Genomic DNA, 19539 nt, shown 5'->3' on the forward strand with positions numbered 1-19539 from the left:
AATGAGAGAAAATAATTTTGAAGGTGTGTTCAATAAATGTAAAATTTGAGCAAGAGATATGAATATTCTTACTGAATTTGAAAATAAGTGAAAAAGAAAAGATAATGGAAATGCATGAATCCACTGAGAGTATTGATATTTATGGGAAAAGTGCTTATCAAATAGATATTAAGGTCATAAATGCCCTAACTTCATATTTGACATAGATATATGAAAAATTAAATGAAATGTCTTCAGATTTTTAAATGAGAAAAGTTATTTCCTATAAATTACATCTGATTTACAAAAATCAGCTAGTGACTCAGTTCTTAAATATTCTGACAATGTAAGTTCCAGAGAAATTTCATGTGGAATAGTTAAAAGCAACATACAGAATCAATAAATTGTGATACAATATGAACATTATGTTTTGGTCTTCTAAAACTGATTAGCAAAATGGTATTCAGAATTTTAAAACAATATCAGCCACAGTAGCATCCTGGAAAAGAAGTTTCAGTAAGCTAAAGTTAATATTACATTATTTAAAATTCTCACTTGGACAAGAAAAATTGGCAAACATGGTAATATACTTATTTGAAAACAAGAAAAGAATTAGATTTTCTAAGTATTATTGATGTGCTTGCTTCCATTAATACCAGTAAAGTAAAATGATAATGAATTCTGGTTTTGGTGGGCATAAAATGTTTAATCTTAAACTACTGTTGTAAGTTTAATATATCTGCTTTTCAATTTTTCAACATTTTTCAAGTACTTTAATGTTCTGGGAGAAAACATTTTAAAATATACAGAGAGGACGATTCTAGGAAGATGGCATAGTAGGAAGCACCATGAATCTGTCTCCCCACCTAGACAACAATTACACTGGCAAAATCTCACTGATACAACTCTTTTGGAGTACTAAGTCTGTTGAAGGATTGCAACTTCCAGATGAAGACTTGGAGGGTAAATTGCTTTTAATTTCAGTTAATTTGAGCACTTAGCACTGTAGCAGCCATGTGACAGGCATCTGTGCCCATGTTCCTGGAGCAGTATGCACACAACTTATGGGAGCCAGGGTGAGCAAAAAAAGACCTTGTCCTCCAGATATTGGGTATCTGTGCTCTTCTCGTTGATTGCTGTTTCTTATCAGAGTTGCAGACAAAGAAGTGGACATAATGCAGACGTTATTGCTGCACCTTCCCCCATTGTTGCAAGCCCCTCCCCCTCCAGCACAAGTGACTTTCAGGGGATTTAAAGGGACAGCCCTTTTTCTTCCTCATTTTTCACTTTTTCCCCTTTCAGGAGCCAGACATTAAAGACTAGCACATTCAAAAACAACTATATATGTGGGTAAAATTAGTGATTGCACATGCCCAGGGAAAGTTCCAGAAAAGACATGAGAAGACCTTAAGTTTATACCTCAAGCTGATCTGGGAACAGAGACAGCCTACAACAATAAAAATAAAAAATAAAATAAAAATAAACAAAGCCAGCAAATGCTGGGGAAGGGAGAGAATCTGATTCCCACAGAGTTACTGCATTATTAGATCCAAATGTCTAGTGTTCAACAAATAATCAGAAGGCATACAAAGAAACCGGCAAGGATAGCCTTTTAAAAGAAAAAAATCAACAGAAACTATTCCTGAAAAAAAAGACATAATGGCAGATATATTAGACAGAGACTTTAAAACAACTGTCCTAAAGATGTCCAGAGAGCAAAATGAGTATGTGGAGAAAGTCAAGGAAACAGTATGTGAACAAAATGGAAACATAAATAAGAGGAAAGAAAACCTACAAAGAGACCAGAAAGAAAGTCTGGAAATGAAATATGCAATAACTGAAAATGAAAAATTCGGTAGAGGGATTCAAAGGCAAGTTTGAGCAGACAGAAGAAAGAATCTGCAAACTTGAAGATAAGACAGTGGAAATTATTGAGTTTGAGGAACAGGAAAAAAAAAAAAAAACCCAGATGAAAGAAAAGTGAACAAAGCCTAAGGGAACTGTAGGAGACCATTAAGCAAACCAACATACATATCATGAGAGTCCCAGAAGAAGAAGAGAGAAAGGGGCAGAGAGAATAATTGAAGAAATAATGACTGCAGACTTCCCCAATTTGATAAAATACATGAATATAAACTTTCAGAAAGCACAAAGAACTCCAAGTAAGATTAACTCAGAGACCCATGCTGAGACATTTTGTAATCAAACTTTCATTAGATAAAGAGACTCTTGAAAGCAGCAAGAGAGAAGTGAATTATCACATACAAGGGATTCTTAATAAAATTATCCACATTTTCTCATCAGAGAAATCTCATCAGAAGAGGTTTCTCATCAGAAATTTCTCATCAGAAACTTTGGAGGCCAACAGGCAGTGGATCAATATATTTAAAGAGCTAAAAAAAAAATAAAATAAAATCAAGAATCCTATTTCCAGCACTAGTGTCCTTCAAAAATTAGAGAGAAATTAAGAATTCTTCATATAAACAAAACTGAAAGAGTTTGTGACCACTAGATCTGCCCTGCAAGAAATGCTCAAGGGGGTCCTGAATGGTGAAATGAAAGGACACCACATGGTAACTCAAAGCTCTCTGGCAAAGTAAAGACCTCAGTAAAGGTAAGTTCATGGGCAGTTATGAAAGCTAGTATTTTGTTAACAGTGGTTTATAGCTGTGCTTTTTGTTTTCTACATGAGTTAAAAGATGAATAATTTAAAGGAAAAAAAACCAATTATTAGTGTAAAAGCTAGTATTACTGTGACTTTGGTTTGTAACTCCAAATCTCATTTCCTACATAAGTTAGGAGGCTGATGCATTTAGAATAATTATTAGTTTATGTTTGGGTACACAATGAATAAAGATATAACTTTATGACATCAAGAACCAAAATGGGTTATATATGAACAGACTTTTTGTATGTTATTGAAGTTAGCTGGTATATATCCAAATTAGAGAGTTGTAACATTAGGATGTTAAATGTAATCCTCATGGTAGCCATAAAGGAAATAGTTACAGCGTATACACTAAGGGAAATGAGAAAGGAATCGAAACATTTCACTCCAAAAAAATCATTACAGAAAAGAAGTCAGTAATGTAGGAAATGAGAGCCAAAAACATGACATATAGTACAATGACAGAAATAAGTCCCTTATCAGTAGTTAATTTAAATGTAAATGGATTAAGCTTCCCAGTCAAAAGACAGAGCTAAGCAGAATGGATAAAAACACATGATCCAACTACATGCTGTCTACAAGAGACTCACTTGAAATTCAGAGAGACAAGCTGAAAGTGAAGGGACAAAAATAGTATAAAGTCCATGCAGATAGTAACCGAAAGAGAACATGGATGGCTTTACTAATATCAGACAAAATAGACTTTCAATCAAGAAAGCTTACAAGAGAAAAAGGCATTATATATTAATAAAAATGTAATACAGCAAGAAGATATAACGATTAAAAAGTTATACTACTCATGACAGACTGCCAAAATAAATGAAGCAAAAACTGAGGGAATTAAAGGGAAAACTAGACCGTTCTATAGTAACAGCTGGAGGCTTCAGTACCCTATTCACAATAGTTGATAGAACAATCAGACATAAGTAAGGACCTGGAGGACTTAAACCTACTAGATTTTGCACACATACACAGAACACTCTACCCAGCAAGAACAAAATACACATTCTCCCAAGTGTAGTTGGGACATTTTCCACGATAGACCATATAGTAAGCCACAAACTAAATCTCAGTTGATTTTAAAGACAGATGGCATACGAAATATCTTCCCTGATCACATCAGGTTGAAATTAGAAATTAATAATAAAAGGAAAACTGAAAAATTCACCAGATTGTGGAAATTAAACAACATACTTTAAAACAACCAATGGATCAAAGAAGAAATCACATGAGAAATTAGAAAATACTTAGATAAGAGTGAAAACAAAAACACAACATACCAAAACTTATAGAATGCAATGAAAGTGATGCTAAAGGGGAAATATATGGCTGTAAATGCTTACATTAAAAAATAAGATGTCTCGAAGCAACAACCTAACTGTACAACTTAAGGAACTTGAAAAAGAAGAACAAACTAAACCCAAAGCTGGCAGAAGGACTGAAATAAGATTAGTACAGAAATAAATGAAATAGAGACTAGAAAAGCAACTGAGAAAACACATGAAGAGAAAAGTTGGTTCATTGCAAAGATCAACAAAATTAACGAAGGTTTAGCCAGAAGGACTTAAAAAGAGAGAAGGCTTAAATTACTAAAATCATAAAAGAAAACTGGAAAATTACAACCAATTCTATAGAAATAAAAGGGATCATAAGAGAGTATTATGAACAGCTGTATGCCAACAAACTGGATAACCTACACGAAATGGACAAATTGCTCTTGCTACGAAGACTAAATCATGAAGAAATAGAAAATCTGAATAGTCCTGTAACTAGGAAGGAGACTGAATCAGTGATAAAAAAATCTCTGAATGAAGAAAAGCCCTTGACCTGATGACTTCTCCAGTGCATTCTACCAAACATCTAAATAAGAACTAATACCAGTTCTTTCAAACTCTTCCAAAAATTGAAGAGGAAGAAATACTTCCTAACTCATTCTGTGAGGCCAGCATTACCCTGATACCAAAGTCAGACAAAAAACACTACAAGAAAATAAAACTACAGACCAGTATCCCTTAAGATCATTGATGAAAAAACCCTCGACAGAATATTAGCAAACAGAATCCATCAGCATATTAAATGGATTATATACCATCTACAAATTGGATTCATTCCTGGAATCCCAGGATGGTTCCAAATATGAAAATTGATTAGTATAATAATACACATCAAGGAAAGGAAGCAATAAAAACCACATTATCAGCTCAATTGATGCAGAAAATGCATTTGACAAAATTTAACACCCTCGCAAGATAAAAATGCTCAACAATCTAGAAGTAGAAGGAAACTACTCCAACCTAATCAAAGCCACATATGAAAAACCCACAGCCAACGTCATATTCAATGGTTAAAGACCAAAAGAATTTCCTCTAAGATCATGACAGGGATGCCTACTTTCACTACTTCTTTTCAACATGGTACTGAAAGTTCTAGCCAGAGCAGTTAGTCAAGAAAAAGAGATAAAAAGCATCCAAATTGGACAGGAAATAAAATTATCTCTGTTAGTAGATGATATTTCATATGTTGAAAACCTCAGAGATTCCACACAAAAACCCTATTAGGACTAAAATTAATTCAGCAAAGTAGCAGGATACAAAAATGAACACACAAAAATCAGTCGCACTTCTATACACAAATAATGAACAATCTGAGAAGGAAATTACAAAAACAAAACAATTTACAATAGCAACAAAAGAAGAAAATACTTAGGAATTAACTTAATTAAGGAGGCAAAAGACTCCTATAATGAAACTATAAAACCTTGCTGAAATAAATTAGAGAAGACAAATAAATGGAAAGAGATTCCATCTTCATAGATTGAAAGACTTAATATTGTTAAAATGCCATTACTACCCAAAGCAATCTACAGGTTTTTATTGCAATCCCTACAAAGAAATCACAAGAATCCCAAAGATTTTTTTTTTGTAGAAACAGAAAAACTCATCCTAAAGTATATATGGAATCTCAGAGGAATTCAAATGGCCAAAGTAGTTTTGAAAACTGCAGGACTAATTGCATATAATAAAGAGCCCAGAAATAAACCCTTGTCTATAGGTTCAAGTGATTTTTACAATGGTGCCAAGACAATGGGGAAAGAAGTCTTTTCAATAAATGATGCTAGGAAAACTGGATATCCACGTGAAAAATAATTGACTTGGATTTTTTACCTAGCACTGTATAGAAACATTAACTCAAAACTAATGAACGACTTACAATGTAAGACCCAAAATGATAAAACTTCTTAGAATAAAACATAGGACAAAAACTTCACGGCATTGAAATTAAAAGTGATTTCTTGGTTATTATACCAAAGGCACAGATAATTTAAAAATAGACAAATTGCACAAATTAAAATTTTTGTACATTAAATACACTATCCAGAGAATAAAAAGGCAACCCATAGAATGGGGTGAAATATTTGTAAATCATATATCTGGTAAGAGATTAATATCCAGAATATATCGAGAATTCCTAAAACTCAACAACAAAAAATAAACAATTCAAAATAGATAAAGGACTTGAACAGACGTTTCACCAAAGAAAATGTTTGAATGGCCAATAAACACATGAAAAGATGTGCAACATCACTAATCATTAGAGAAATGCAATTTGAAATTGCAGTGGGATACCGCCTCACACCCATGAGGATGGCTACCATCAAAAGCAAAACAAAACAAAATGAATGTTGGCAATGATGTGGAGAAATTGGAAAACTTGTGTACTATTGATGGAATGTAAAATTGTACAGCAATGTGGCAGTCCTCAAACAAATTATGTGATCCAGCAATTCCACTTTTGGGTTTACCGAAAAGAATTGAAAGCAGAGAATCAAAGAGATATTTGTACACCAATTTTCGTAGCAGCATTATTCACAATAGCTAAAACTTGGAAGTAAACCAAGTGTCCATCAATAGATGAACGGACAAGCAAAATGTGGCACATACATACCATGGAATATTCAGCTGTAAGAAGGAAGGGGATTCTACAATATGGATGAACTTTGAGGACATTTTGCTAATGAAGTAAGCCAGTCAACAAGAAGACAAATATTGTATGATTTCACTCATATCTGGTACTTAGAGCAATCAAAATCAAAAGAGAGAGTATAGTGGTGGTTGCCAGAGGCTGGGGGGGAGGGAAGAATGGGGAGTTATTGTTTAATGTGTGTAGAATTTCAGTTTTACAGGATGAAAAAATATGGAGATGGATGGTGGTGATGGTTGCATAACAATCTGAATGTCTTTAATGCCACTGTATTGTACATTTTAAAAATGATTAAGATGGTAAATTTTATGTTGTATGTATTTTACCTCGGGTTCCAATTTGGCTTGGCAAAGCACTGATTTTCTAAACTTAATTGCTTATTTGGGTTGCCATATGTTTAATTTTGAATCGCTCTGTAATTTTTTTATTTGTTCTTTAATTCTTTTATCTTCATAGTTTTTGTTCTTGTTTAATGGATGTAATAACATCTCATATCTCAAGGGATATTAAATATATATTAATTATATATATATACACATATGTATATATTTCTTTTGTTCCCAGCAATGACTCTGATGTCTCCTAGCCTCTTTCTTTATTCTCTTGTTTATTTTGATCTCTGATTTAAAGAAGGTATTCAGTTGTGTGGTGATCCTTGGCTGTCCCTACATATTAAAAAGTGAAGCTTTAAAAAAGTTTATTGAAAACTCTGTGTTTGGACAGGGACAGGGCTACCTTACATGTCCATACAGTTCGTACACTGCAACACTCTAGAGGGGACAACCTTGGTACTCTCAAAATTTATTGATGTTTACTATACTAGAAATTAAATATATGAAACTTAAAAATATTGTTACTTAAAATACATAAATATTTTTCTGAGAAATAACTATTTGTCAAAACAAAATAAATTTAGTTAGGAGAATGAAACTGTTTTACACTTTTGCATATATCTTAAATGTCCAGTTAAATAGAAGAAAATGATTTTCGTGTTTCTGCATTCAGTCTGTTGTGATATCTTATTTTGGTTGAAATATATGAAGAATACCCAGCTTCATCCAGTACTTTAAAAATCTATTCAGTTAATTGTGATTTTTTTCTTCTCTTATATGACATCAAAAGTAGACAAGTGGAAGTTTTCTTAAAGGTTTGTTGCAATGTGGAATCTGACTCCTTATCACTGAACTTTTTGTACTTTGTTAGATTAAAATCGATTGGTCTGTCTTACACTTTGATTGGATCTTTTACCCATGCATGATTTTATAACATCATGCATTAGTCATTTGGAATATATTGGTTCACTGTTTACATAGATCTTCCAAGTGATGACATGTTTCATTATATAACATCAAGCAATCACATGCATTAATATTAGCATTAACCTCATGAATAGTGGCTGTAAGTTTTCCTAAAATTTAATTTCTCCTTGAGTTTTATTACTGGCAACAAATACTATCAGTTGTTTCCTTTGATGTGAAAATCTCACTTTGTCAATTTTGAAGAAAATGTCTTCTAAATACTAAAGTATAAATATTCATAGTTTGACAGTTATTCTGTAAAATAAAAATGATGTTCCATGAAAAAACTGGCTAAGTTCTGCTTGCAACTCAATCACAGACCCAGGTGTTTTCAGTGTGCAGTAGCAGTGCTGTATGTATATTTGCTATTTCATTATGCAGACTTAAAAAGACGTGCACTCAAGGGTTGATACTCAATAAAATTAATTTTACTGCTGGTGTGTGCCAGTGGGGAATACAATGATTGCCGGTACAATTTTGGTTTGATGTCAGTGCCTTGATTTGTGTTAAGATTCCAGTATTTTTACTCACCACTGCTTTAGTACCAATCATTTTAACCTCACATACCTCCTGGAAGTGTCTTGGAGGCCACATGCGTGTGTGAACCACACTTGGAGAACTGCTGATGTGGATTATATTGTGAAGGTTGCCTCCTGGATTAGTGTGCTCTATGACCTGCACAGTCTGCATGACAATTGTTTAGATTCAACACAGGAAAATCAGATGCTGAACTGACTGTTCTATGGTGGGGAGGATGCTCTCAAAGCCTTTGAGGCTGATAATTTCATCCAAAGAGGCATCTTCTAGTTTCCAGCTGGGGGTGGTGTGGTGAAGAGTGGTTTCTCTGGCTGCTAGCATCTGGAAACCAGGCAGGGAGATATATGTGAGTTCCTTTATTCAGTTTATGGACTTTTACTAAATTTTTCTGTTTTCTTTCAGTACCTCATGCCTGCCCTTTGCCATTCCTGGTGTTCACAAGTCTAGACTGTCTCCAGTTCAGAGAGTTAACCTTTGGGCTAAGCGGTAGAGGAAAGGATAGGTACCTGTTGTATGAGTTGGGGAAAGAACATTTAGATTTCTCAGCAGTACTCATGCTTCATTTTTGCCTTTTAAGTTTTGGATATTGTACTGAATTGCTCCAAATACCAGATCTCTTATGTTCTCTGGGCAAATTGATTCTCTTCTCTTTGCACTCCCCTGCTCAGACATTTCATTGTGACTTCCTCCACAGTGTAAAGTCAATTTCCATTTCCCCAGCCACTTTGCACCTAAAAATTTGTTGAAATCTCTTTGACAGTTAGTATGCTTTGATGTTTCCTTGGTCTTTATCACTGAAAATGTTTTATTTCTTTACCTGCATTTTAGCATTTTAGCAGAGTTTTTGGAGAGTGAGGAAATAAATGTACATGATCAATACACCACAATCAATTTCACAGGCTTGAGTCAGTCACCATAGCGACTACGAGCTGAACCTAGACTTGAAACTTCACCACTTATTGTTATTGATGTTGCCTTGGGTTTTCTGCTTAACCCACGCAGTCTTTATTCTCCTTTGTAAAAATGGAGTTTATAATATCTAATATGAGGATTAAATGAGGTACTGAATCTAAAGTTCTTAACATACCACCTCATGCATCATATATGCTCAATAACTGGTAATTGTTATAAACTGCTGGGCAGACCTCTGGCCTACTGAGGTTTTATTGTATTCTTTCCTCCTCATTAAACATGTGAAATAAGCAGAGTATTTCATTTGTCTTTCATTTAATGTTACTTGGTTTGACAATGGAAGGGTTACCATGACTCCAAATATAAAATAAAAATTTTAGAAATGTTTTATCTAAGTATCTGTATTTAATGTGTGTATAAAATACTGCAGATGAAACTTATTCAAATTCAAGGTGTCTTTTACTAGTTTCTAATCAAGTCTTTGTAATTATGGCCCATATTTGAAAGAATTTAAGAGAAGCAGGTGTTCTTATAACTGGATAACCGTTTCATGTCCTTGATTCAGAAACTTTTGGCACACTGAAATATCTTACCGGTTTTTTAAAAAGCAATTTTTGAAATTCTGCTTTTAATTATGAAAATTATTCTAATACATACTTCAAATTGAGAAATTGTTTTTCTATTTCTTTAGTATATTAGATCACACACTTAAGTTCTTTTTATCTAGAAAGTTTAGTATAATAAAAGTCGTTTACTTTAAGTTTGGTTAAATTTACATGAAAGAAAAATATGATTAATCATTTCAGGAAATTCCAAGACCTAATACGGCTGAAGGAGAAACAGAAACATCAAATTCTGAAAGGTAAACATAAGGAAAAACTGAATCTCTTGAAATTCATGTAAATGATACTTGAGCTGTGTCATATTTCAGTTAATTGGCAAAGGGCTATCTAACTTTTGTTTATGGTGTTGCTTTTGTTTAGTAATGGCTTTTAATTAAAATCAAATTTTGAAATTTTAATACAACAAAAATATACTGCAGATCCTTAGTTTTGAAATCTTTTAAACATGTAGAGTACATTTGATCAGTTATTAAATTTTTTAAAAGTCTTACAAGTGAATAAAATGTTAACAGATTTTAATTGCCTCTATTAAATGAAAATAGTTACAAGATGCTACAGGTTACAAGATGGTGACAATTATTGCAGATAGGTAATTTAAAAATTTTATTTTTAAGTATTTTCAATAAGCTATAAAGCTATGTCTGTGGTGGGATCTCAACATAGAAGTTTCAAAATTCAGGGATTGCTTTTTTAAAAAATTTAACGCTCAAGTAGACCACTACAGAACACAAGATACTTCACAATCCTTTTTTGGCAAAAGAGAATCCAACATTCTAATTAGAACTCTATTCCAAGTAAAGATGATTTTGCCTTTTAGTAATTTCCGCATTTCTAACTTTATGCTGTGTATTTTACGATAAATTGTTTGTTAACCTGATGAGATTAATTAATCTGTTGCCCCTAAAAAGAAAATTATAGAATAAGACATTTTGAAGATGTTTTTCTTAGATTTCACTAGAAAAATTTATTTAGCACTTTTGTCACCTAGCATTTTTCCTAGAATTCTGGTTGGGAAAGTTCAGCTAAGGATTTAGAAGAAGCAGTCTAGTCACTTCTATATTTAACATTTTCTGTAAATTGTAGTTAGTTCCATAAGATCTGAACAAAAATTAAAATTCTACAAATTTAAATGAGGGAAAGATAATTTTTTTGCAGATGTAGTAATTGACCTATAAGATCCAAGACAATAAGCTAAGAATGATTGAAATTAATGAGAATATTGATTAAAGTAGCTTGGTGTAAAATTCAGAATCTTTCTGATATATCAATAATGTGATTACAAAATATAATGGATAAAAAAGTTAATTCACAATAATAACAAAATGAGAAATGTGCAAGATCTATTTAGAAGACTTAGAAGAAGAACAAAATTTACTGAGATAGAAAATAATATATTAATAACTTACTTGGTAGTTCATTTTCCAAATTAGTTTATGATTTAATGAACATTTAGTTGAAAATCCAAATTGGATTTGGTTTGGAAACTGGCAGTGTTTAAAATAAGACTCATGTGTTTCTATTTATTAATACCATAATCTCTAAAATCACAGCTCTTTTGTTAGATACTAGGTTGTTTCTGTATTCACTGTTTTAAACATTGCTTTAATGAACATTCTTGTACAAATATCTTTTACATTTCCAAACTAAAATTTAGGGAGAAGAATAGTAGACTGTAAGTGATTTGACCTAGTAGATAATAAAGAACGATGTTAATCTATACTTGTCAAAACTTGGTGGTATTGGCCCATGGTAGTCTAAAGACACATCAGAACGAAATACACAGCAGGGAAATAGCTTTATAAATATAATTTAGCCAATAATAAATGACCATCTGATAATGTTGCTATGACGTTTGGGCAGCTCATTAGAAAAAAGTCTAAATTCCAGGTAGATTAGTGTAAGAAATACGATAGATGTAATCATTACATTTCTTTTTGTTAAAATGAGCAAAATCTACACAAGGTGCTGGAGATCCTCAGAAATCTTCTGTTTCTAATGTTTTATGATTCACTAAATAGTTTCTGTTAACATACCAGGGTAAGAGTAAACACAGACACATATGTGCATAGACATATGTATGCATGTTTTATATTTACATATATTTTTTCAGGCGTGTGTTTATGCTTTTTTAAATTAGGCTGTGAAAAATGGGGAAATGTTTGTGACTGGTTACATGATTTTTGCATAGGGAAAGATACTCTAAGCCTAACAGGATGTATAAATTGTAAAAGAAAAATAGGTTTTCTGTATATATTCAATCCTTGTTTAAAGTTCTCTTACAAATTAATAAGAACATTTACATTTTAGCTAAAAAAGGCAAGGGTATGAACAGATAAAAATAATGATAACCAAGATTAAAACCAATCAGCAGGCTCCCCAGGTTTGTTTTTAATTTGTGACTATGGAGTTTCTCTCTTGCATAAGATCATGGTTGCCTCTTAAATTGTAACATCATGGGGAAGACTGGGGACCTACATTTTTTTTCTTTTTGGTGGGCAAATGTGCCTTTACTTTTTTTTTTTAAATTTTTTAGAGAATGTCTTTGTTTTGATAGTGTTCAAATACATTATATAATGAAGGAATAGATAATAAATGGCTTTATTTTTTCAGTAAACAAGATGAAGCTTCTTCAGAGGAAATAAAAAATGGATGTGATGCAAACTTATTTACAGGCTCATCAGCAGCAAAAAATGAAGAAGGCATATCAGTTTCAGATAAGGAAAATGATACCTGTCTTGGAGACCAGGAAACTGGCTCAAAGAATATCTTCAGTTATGATTCAGTCACTGGTGCAGATAAAGTGGAAAAGGAAAAACGAATAGAGCACATTTGTCAGGAAACAGAGTTGAAGATGTGCCAAAATTCAGAAAACATTGTTTCCTGTGATCAGACTGAAGAGCGCAACACCGGTGAAGTCAGATTTTCTTCGAAGAATATTAAGGGTTTGCGGTTAACATCTGGTGATGTCAGCATTGACCAGTTTTTGAGAAAAAGAGATGAACCTGAATCTGTTAGCTCTGATGTCAGTGAGCAAGGCAGTATTCATTTGGAGCCTTTGACTCCGTCAGAGGTACTTGAGTACGAAGCCACAGAGATTCTTCAGAAAAGTAGTGGTGATCCTCCAGCCAAGACTGATGAAGTAGTGTCTGATCAAACAGGTGGCATTCCTGGAGAAAATAGCCTTAGCACAACAGAGACAACAGTAGACCTGGCAGACGAAAAAGAAAAGAGCTGAACTTAATTAGTCATTCTAAGTTTTAGTGTACCAACGGTGAGAGCATTTGGAAAAATGCTATCAGGTGAGCTCAGTGGTGCTGTTGCAAAGTTCAGAGATGGAAAAATGTGAGGGAGGTCATTCATACACTTTACCTGTATGTTCAACCTAGGTTGTTAAATCAATTCACCATTAATAGCATGATTAGTGTGAATTTCCAAGAAGTTTTTAAAACATGAATAGAATTTTAAAGTTAAATTTGCAAAGAAAATGTCTCATTTAGCACTTTTCAAAGATATGGAACTTGGTTGCCAGTATGAATTGATTATTAGTTTTATTAATAAAGCTTTTGAAATTTCCATCATTCCTAAGCTAAAAGTCCTTATTACCTGTACATCCTTTTCAATTAACTTAAAGGAAGAGATTTGGAAACTACATCTCTTTGGGGAATAATTGATTTAAAATAATGGCTGATTGGCATTGTTAATGAAAGCTTCATTTTGAGTATGAAGCTGGTAAATGGAGCATGCTTAGAGTGCTAAATTTGTTGATCTAAAAAGAATTTGGATGAGCATAAACTTAACTTTGGATTTAATATAACATTCCAGACTGCCAGAAGCATGTAAACAGAATATTTGAATCTTTGTACCTCCATACAAGTGTTAGCCTGCCAGGCTGTAAGCTTACCTTAATTAAACTTTCAGTGAAAGTGAAATTATTAAAATATAAATTTATATTTGTGCTTTTTGTCAGTGTGTAAGCTGTGCAGAAATTCCTTGATGTACTAGTTGTATAAAGTAGAAATCCATTGTTGAAACTCCTGTAGCTAGGATGCTTTTAGTATTGTTTTAATGATCTTCTTTAGAATTAGACCCATAAAAATGGTCTGGAAACCAAACCAAAGTATGGTATAATGTAGATATTGTAAAGCAGTAAACTGAAAACATGTCCTGGCATGAATTCAGCCATATTTAAGTGACTTTTTATGTAACTATAAAATAGAAACTTCAAATGGGACCTAAAGCAGGATGTAAAAAATTGGTTTGGGATATTTAGCCTAATTTATCCATAAGATGGCTGCTAAATTGATTTTTCAGTTTTTTATCATATAGAGAATAATAGATATAGAAATGAATAATATGAGTAACAGTAGTTTGCTTTGAAGTACTAATAAACTTTTATTTAAAATGCTACATTTTTACTTCTTAAAATGTGCTTTGAATTCTTAAATTTCATTTCACTGAATGTTAAATGTTTTAAATGGCTATTAAAATTCTGCTGTATATAGTTTTTGAGTAAATATTTGCAATAAAAATCTGTCCCTGAATAATTTTATTTTTCAGAAAGCTGTGTGAATCGGATTACCTTTGGCACTTTTAGAAATTGTACACCTGTTCAAGGAAATTTTATGTTAAAGTTAGTGGTAGAATTTCATTCTGTATTCTTTAAATGATGCATGATTTATTTTAAATTAGGGTTGAAAGTATTAGGGGAAAACTGTTACTATTTACAGAGAATAGATTTGCTTTATAAATTCTTCCACTTAAAGAGAATTATAATATAGTTTTCTATCTGCTCAGTAAATTAAAGAGGCTAACTAGGCAAAATATAGTATTGACTTATTTTCTTGAATATTTTTGTGGGGGAGCAAATATTTTTATCTTTCCTACTTTAAAGAAAGGCGGGAGAGAGGGACTTAATAGCTGTTATTCTTCACCTTGTTGAAACATAAATCTATAGCAGAGAAGATTTATTGAGTAAGTTAAACCTTAGAAGGACAGGGACAAAAAGAGTCTATGCATGGACTACTTCCTGAATCTTACTCATTTAGTTGCCAAGCCTGCTACCTACTGCTGCAAAACCCTAGAGCACTATGCCAAAATGTGATACGATAATCCCTTTTGAGCTTTGAGTAGTTCCTTCTCCTGCTCCTAAATACTTATTGTAGTGGTATTAAAAATACCTGATCAATGAACTGTTTATACTCATCCACTATGAGAAAAGGAAACCATACCAGACTGTAAATCCTTCATTGAGAAAGTCTAGCAATGAAAACAAAAAATTGATATAAACATTGTACTCGGTAACATAATTGTTTTATGTTTTTGCATAATCTCCTTATCTCTTTTCTGATCAGGAACAAACAATTGAGGAATACAAACCAAACCTTTGAGTAGCAATGCTTTAGAACAGGCGTCAGCAAACTTTCTGTGTAGAGCCAGATAGTAAATAATTGTGGGCTGTGTGGTCACAATTATCCAGCTTGTCCTTGTAGCTTGAAAGCAGCTGTGGACAATATGTAAATGATAGCGTGTTTGTGTTCCAATAAAACTTTATTTACAAAAACAGAATGTTGGTTGGGTTTGGCCCATGGACTGTAGTTTGCTTACATCTGCTTTGGAGTGCTGTTTTGTCCGGACAGATTGTGGTCAGGGAGTGAGGTTTTCTTTGCCAGTAATTTATTTCACATAGGTTCACTGTGGGAATTACAGTTTATAATAATCATGTTTCACAAGCCAATAGCATGCAGGATAATGTTTGTTAATAAGCTAATAAAGAAATAACACACTCCAAACCAATAATAGATTGATTACAATATTGTTCCAGGCAAAGGGGAGATAAAAGATTATTTAGTTGAAGTGTACCTTTCCATGAATTCATTCTCAGAAGGATCAGTCCTTCCAGCTAAAAGCTGGGTATCAGCTGTCAGCTTAGGTCCCTTGCTGCTGGGGCATGTTGTTAGGGGGTGACAGCACCACTGTTGGTAGGCAGGCTGGGCTGCCCCAAATGTTACTGGTCCAGGGACCATTATATGGCTTGCACCACTGCCTTCCAGGGGTAGCCTCCAAGACAGGGACAGATGTCCCTTCTCTTCCAAAGACTGCTGCATGCTTTAACACTGCTGCGGACCAAGAGTGGCCTGGCCACGGCAGGAGCAATTATCTCAAGATCTTCAGAGAGCTATTTAAATCAGCAAAATGTAGCCTTGCCCCAACCAAACACTCTTGGTAAGTCCTCACAAATTCTTGGTATTTAAAGTTTAAATGCCCATCACATGTTGACTGCTCGTCCATATCTTCCTATCAATTAGCGCCCCTAGCGGTACTCTTTAACAGCTAAACTACTGAGTACGTATCAACAACATGTTGATGCCATCATCCTGGCACAGCTTCCTCAATGTAAGTAAATTCACCCTTAGATTAAAAACTTCACGTAAGTCATAATAAACAAGTGGATTTGAAATCATAACAAACCAATACACAAGTGCTTAGACTTTCTTGATATGACTATGAAAGCCAGTAGGGACTGCCTGAGAACTACCAGGGTGCTTTACTATGTTTTAGTTCCCTGTTACCTAACATAGAATTATGATTGATTATAAATGCAGTTCAGTGATACTAAGAAGTATTATATTCATTTTGTGGATGTGCTTTTATTTTACATTGAAAATCTGAATGCTATATTTATTTGTGTTATTTCTTCCCCTTTGCATCTCTCCAATGTTTTAGGGAGGAAATTGGAATTTTTCTCACTCTATAAAAATTTTAAGAACTATTCTAAATATTTTTAAAAGGAATTGGAAAGATATGAGTCATCTTGCTTTGGCTATAAGTGGAAAGGTAAGGAAACCAAATATCTGGGCAGTTATTTGCTTAAGGTCACAAAGCCAAGGTTTGAACCCAATTTGATCTGATTCTGAATTTGGTGTTTTATATCGTATCTATAATCCCCAGCATTTATACTGAATATCCCTTTTAAAATAAACCAGTTTTTGCAAATAACTCTCCCATTGATGGTACTACTTACAGTTTTATTTATTATTCCAACAATGATTATATTCATATGGAATGGAGGACCTCTTAACCTAAAGAAAAGGACCTACTGGTCTCTTTTATTAATAGAAATTGAGGAATTGAGGAGGGATAGTGAATATTTTATTAATAGGAAAGACAGCATGTGATTTAAAGATATACTAACTATAGAAGTTTTAATAGCATTACATTTTTATAGGCTTCTGTAATGTCATTTTTTGATTTCATGGTTGACATGATTTTTTTTGTTACATCAAAAATTGTTACTCCAGGACCACTCGCTTGTACTGACTTCACTGTAATAGGACTTTTGTATGTATGTAGGCACTAAAAAAAATTGTGCGTGTTTCACTTTTACTAGATTAACACTGAGTTTGTTTTTTTGGAGGAGTTTAGATAACAATGTTAACAGCATGTTTTGGTTACTATATTAGCTGCATTTGATGAGGTACTTTAAGAATGAAGATGAGAAAAACAGTAAGATTGCAAATGGGAACAAAAGAGAATAGAAAAAGTTCAAAAATTCAGATACTTGCAGGGTTAGAAGAGGCCAGGCTTTTCATCCGCAGCCAATAAAAGAAGGCCTAAACAAGAAAGCTTAATTAAATTAAGAATATGGCCATATCATATCACGAGTTTAGGTTATGGAGGGTCCCCAAAGTGTTTACTATGCGGAAATTCCTTCACAGCATTTCTTGGGAAACGTATATTTTTCTGAATTTCAAGACAAATCAGTCAAGAAATTGATGAAACAGGAAAAGGTGTTGTAACTCTCCTGTGAGGATTAAAGCTTAGTATAAATTTAGAGCCATTGCTGTTTTGTAGGAATCCACTGAAGTAAGAGCAGAGGATGCTGTCACGTGTAGTCCAAGAGTAAAGTCATCATTTCTAGGAGCCAGAACAGGAGCCCATAGAAGAGAAGTGGTCACAATCTGATCACTGATTTGTAGCTATTGCCATGTTATAAATGTGCATTCATGCCCCTCTCTGCTGCTAACGGTGAGTCATTCTTATAAGTAAAATAAATATTAATAGGTTTATATACTTAGGATACTTTATGCAGATCCCATCGATGATATTCTAAAAATAACATGTTGTGGAGGCAAAATAATTCCATAAATTAGCAGTTTGACTTGTGATTCTGTGTGGTGCTATTACCCTTGATACGAAATAGAAATTTAACATTATTCAAATACTACCAAATGAATTTGGTGGCGTTTCCCAGTACATGGTTATTTGCCAAAGGGTGCTATTCTTTGCAAATCCTTTAACAAGAAATGCAAAAAGAAGTAAATGTTGTGGAACAGTCTGAAATGAGATCAGAAACTAAAACAAATTCTAAATTAGCAAAAGCAATTATCAATTGCAACAGCAAGACCAAAATCAGGGCAAGCAGACAAAATATTTTTATCATTAAAAAAAGGAAAAGAGCTTCTATGAAGCAACATGTAATGTAATACCAACTTAAAGATGTCTTTGGACAATCCTTAAGAACTTGACTATATCAATGCAAAAATAAAAGAAAAATTTCTATGTCTGAAATATTTGTTGCAAAATAAAGACTATCAGGGCAATTAATATGTTGTGACTTTTTAAATTTCGTATTAAGAAAAACTTCTAAACAAATATTTGTAATGCTTCTGATTTTTAAAATGATTTTTATTTGGCATTTATGTTGATGTTCCCTGTATTTAATGTAACGTTATCAGATATCTATGTCAGGTGGATTTAATGGTATCAAAATATACAATCTTATCACAATACATTGGTTCATATTAATAAACTATATGTTTATCATTATGTCTTTTTTAACAGAAAACATCGGAAACATTTAGTATAACTGTCATAGAAAAATGATTCAGTGTTTATTATGGTCACTCCTAACTATTTAAAAGTATATTAAATATGGTATCATGAAAATACAGAATGACGATTCTGCATAATTTAGGGATACCTGAGAATTCTCAGAAATTTTGGTTCCTCATTCCCACATCCTAAATGTTAATATCTATCAGGAATCAGAAATACCAATGCCCAGCTAATTTGTTCAGATATATTAGATGACTTAGGAAACGGGTGCTAAAGTGTCAGTCTTCTACCCGTGCCTCATGGGCTCAAGGTACTTCGGTCAGTTGTAGACAGGAGCTGGGGGCAAGCATGTCTTTAACTTTGTGGCTGTGAGTATTGGCTCCTTGCTGACTGGAATCACGTAAATAAGAAGCAGAAATTTTGAGAGATTTTAACTGTCAAAGAAACCACAATTCTAGACTAAAATTTTATGACTGATCAACTTAAAGTGACCCTTGGGCCTGAATTTTCTACATGGAGTAGGATATGGAGAAAGTTGCTTGGTACCCAAATAGAACATATTCCCTACTGTCCCCCTCAGCTGTGGTCAAGAAGGTTACATAAAAAGTAAGGACCTTCTGGATGGTACGATCAATAGCTTTGGACAGCAATTAGGGATCCCCTCCCAGCAAGCAGAATCAGGTTCTATTCAAGGAATTTTTGTACC

The 19539-nt window shown here is 33.3% G+C and overlaps 1 protein-coding gene across 9 annotated transcripts in view; it reads left to right on the top strand.

Annotated features, from left to right (window-relative positions):
• ZNF280D (zinc finger protein 280D) overlaps positions 1–18843 on the top strand; it is a 248542-nt gene extending 229699 nt beyond the window's left edge. For 7 of the 9 annotated variants that reach the window (XM_032481101.1, XM_032481102.1, XM_032481103.1 and 4 more), the window contains 2 exons: positions 10182–10237; positions 12609–18843. In XM_032481101.1, the coding sequence (XP_032336992.1) occupies positions 10182–10237; positions 12609–13233 (681 nt within the window). In that variant the 3' untranslated portion in view covers positions 13234–18843. Of the gene's footprint in view, positions 1–748; positions 1980–10181; positions 10238–12608 lie in introns of those variants that run through there. The other 2 variants (XR_004320421.1, XM_032481106.1) reach the window with 2 other exon arrangements.
• The last annotated feature ends 696 nt before the right edge of the window (positions 18844–19539 follow it).

This window comes from Camelus ferus, chromosome 6 (assembly GCF_009834535.1).
Source record: "Camelus ferus isolate YT-003-E chromosome 6, BCGSAC_Cfer_1.0, whole genome shotgun sequence".
Lineage (NCBI taxonomy): Eukaryota > Metazoa > Chordata > Mammalia > Artiodactyla > Camelidae > Camelus > Camelus ferus.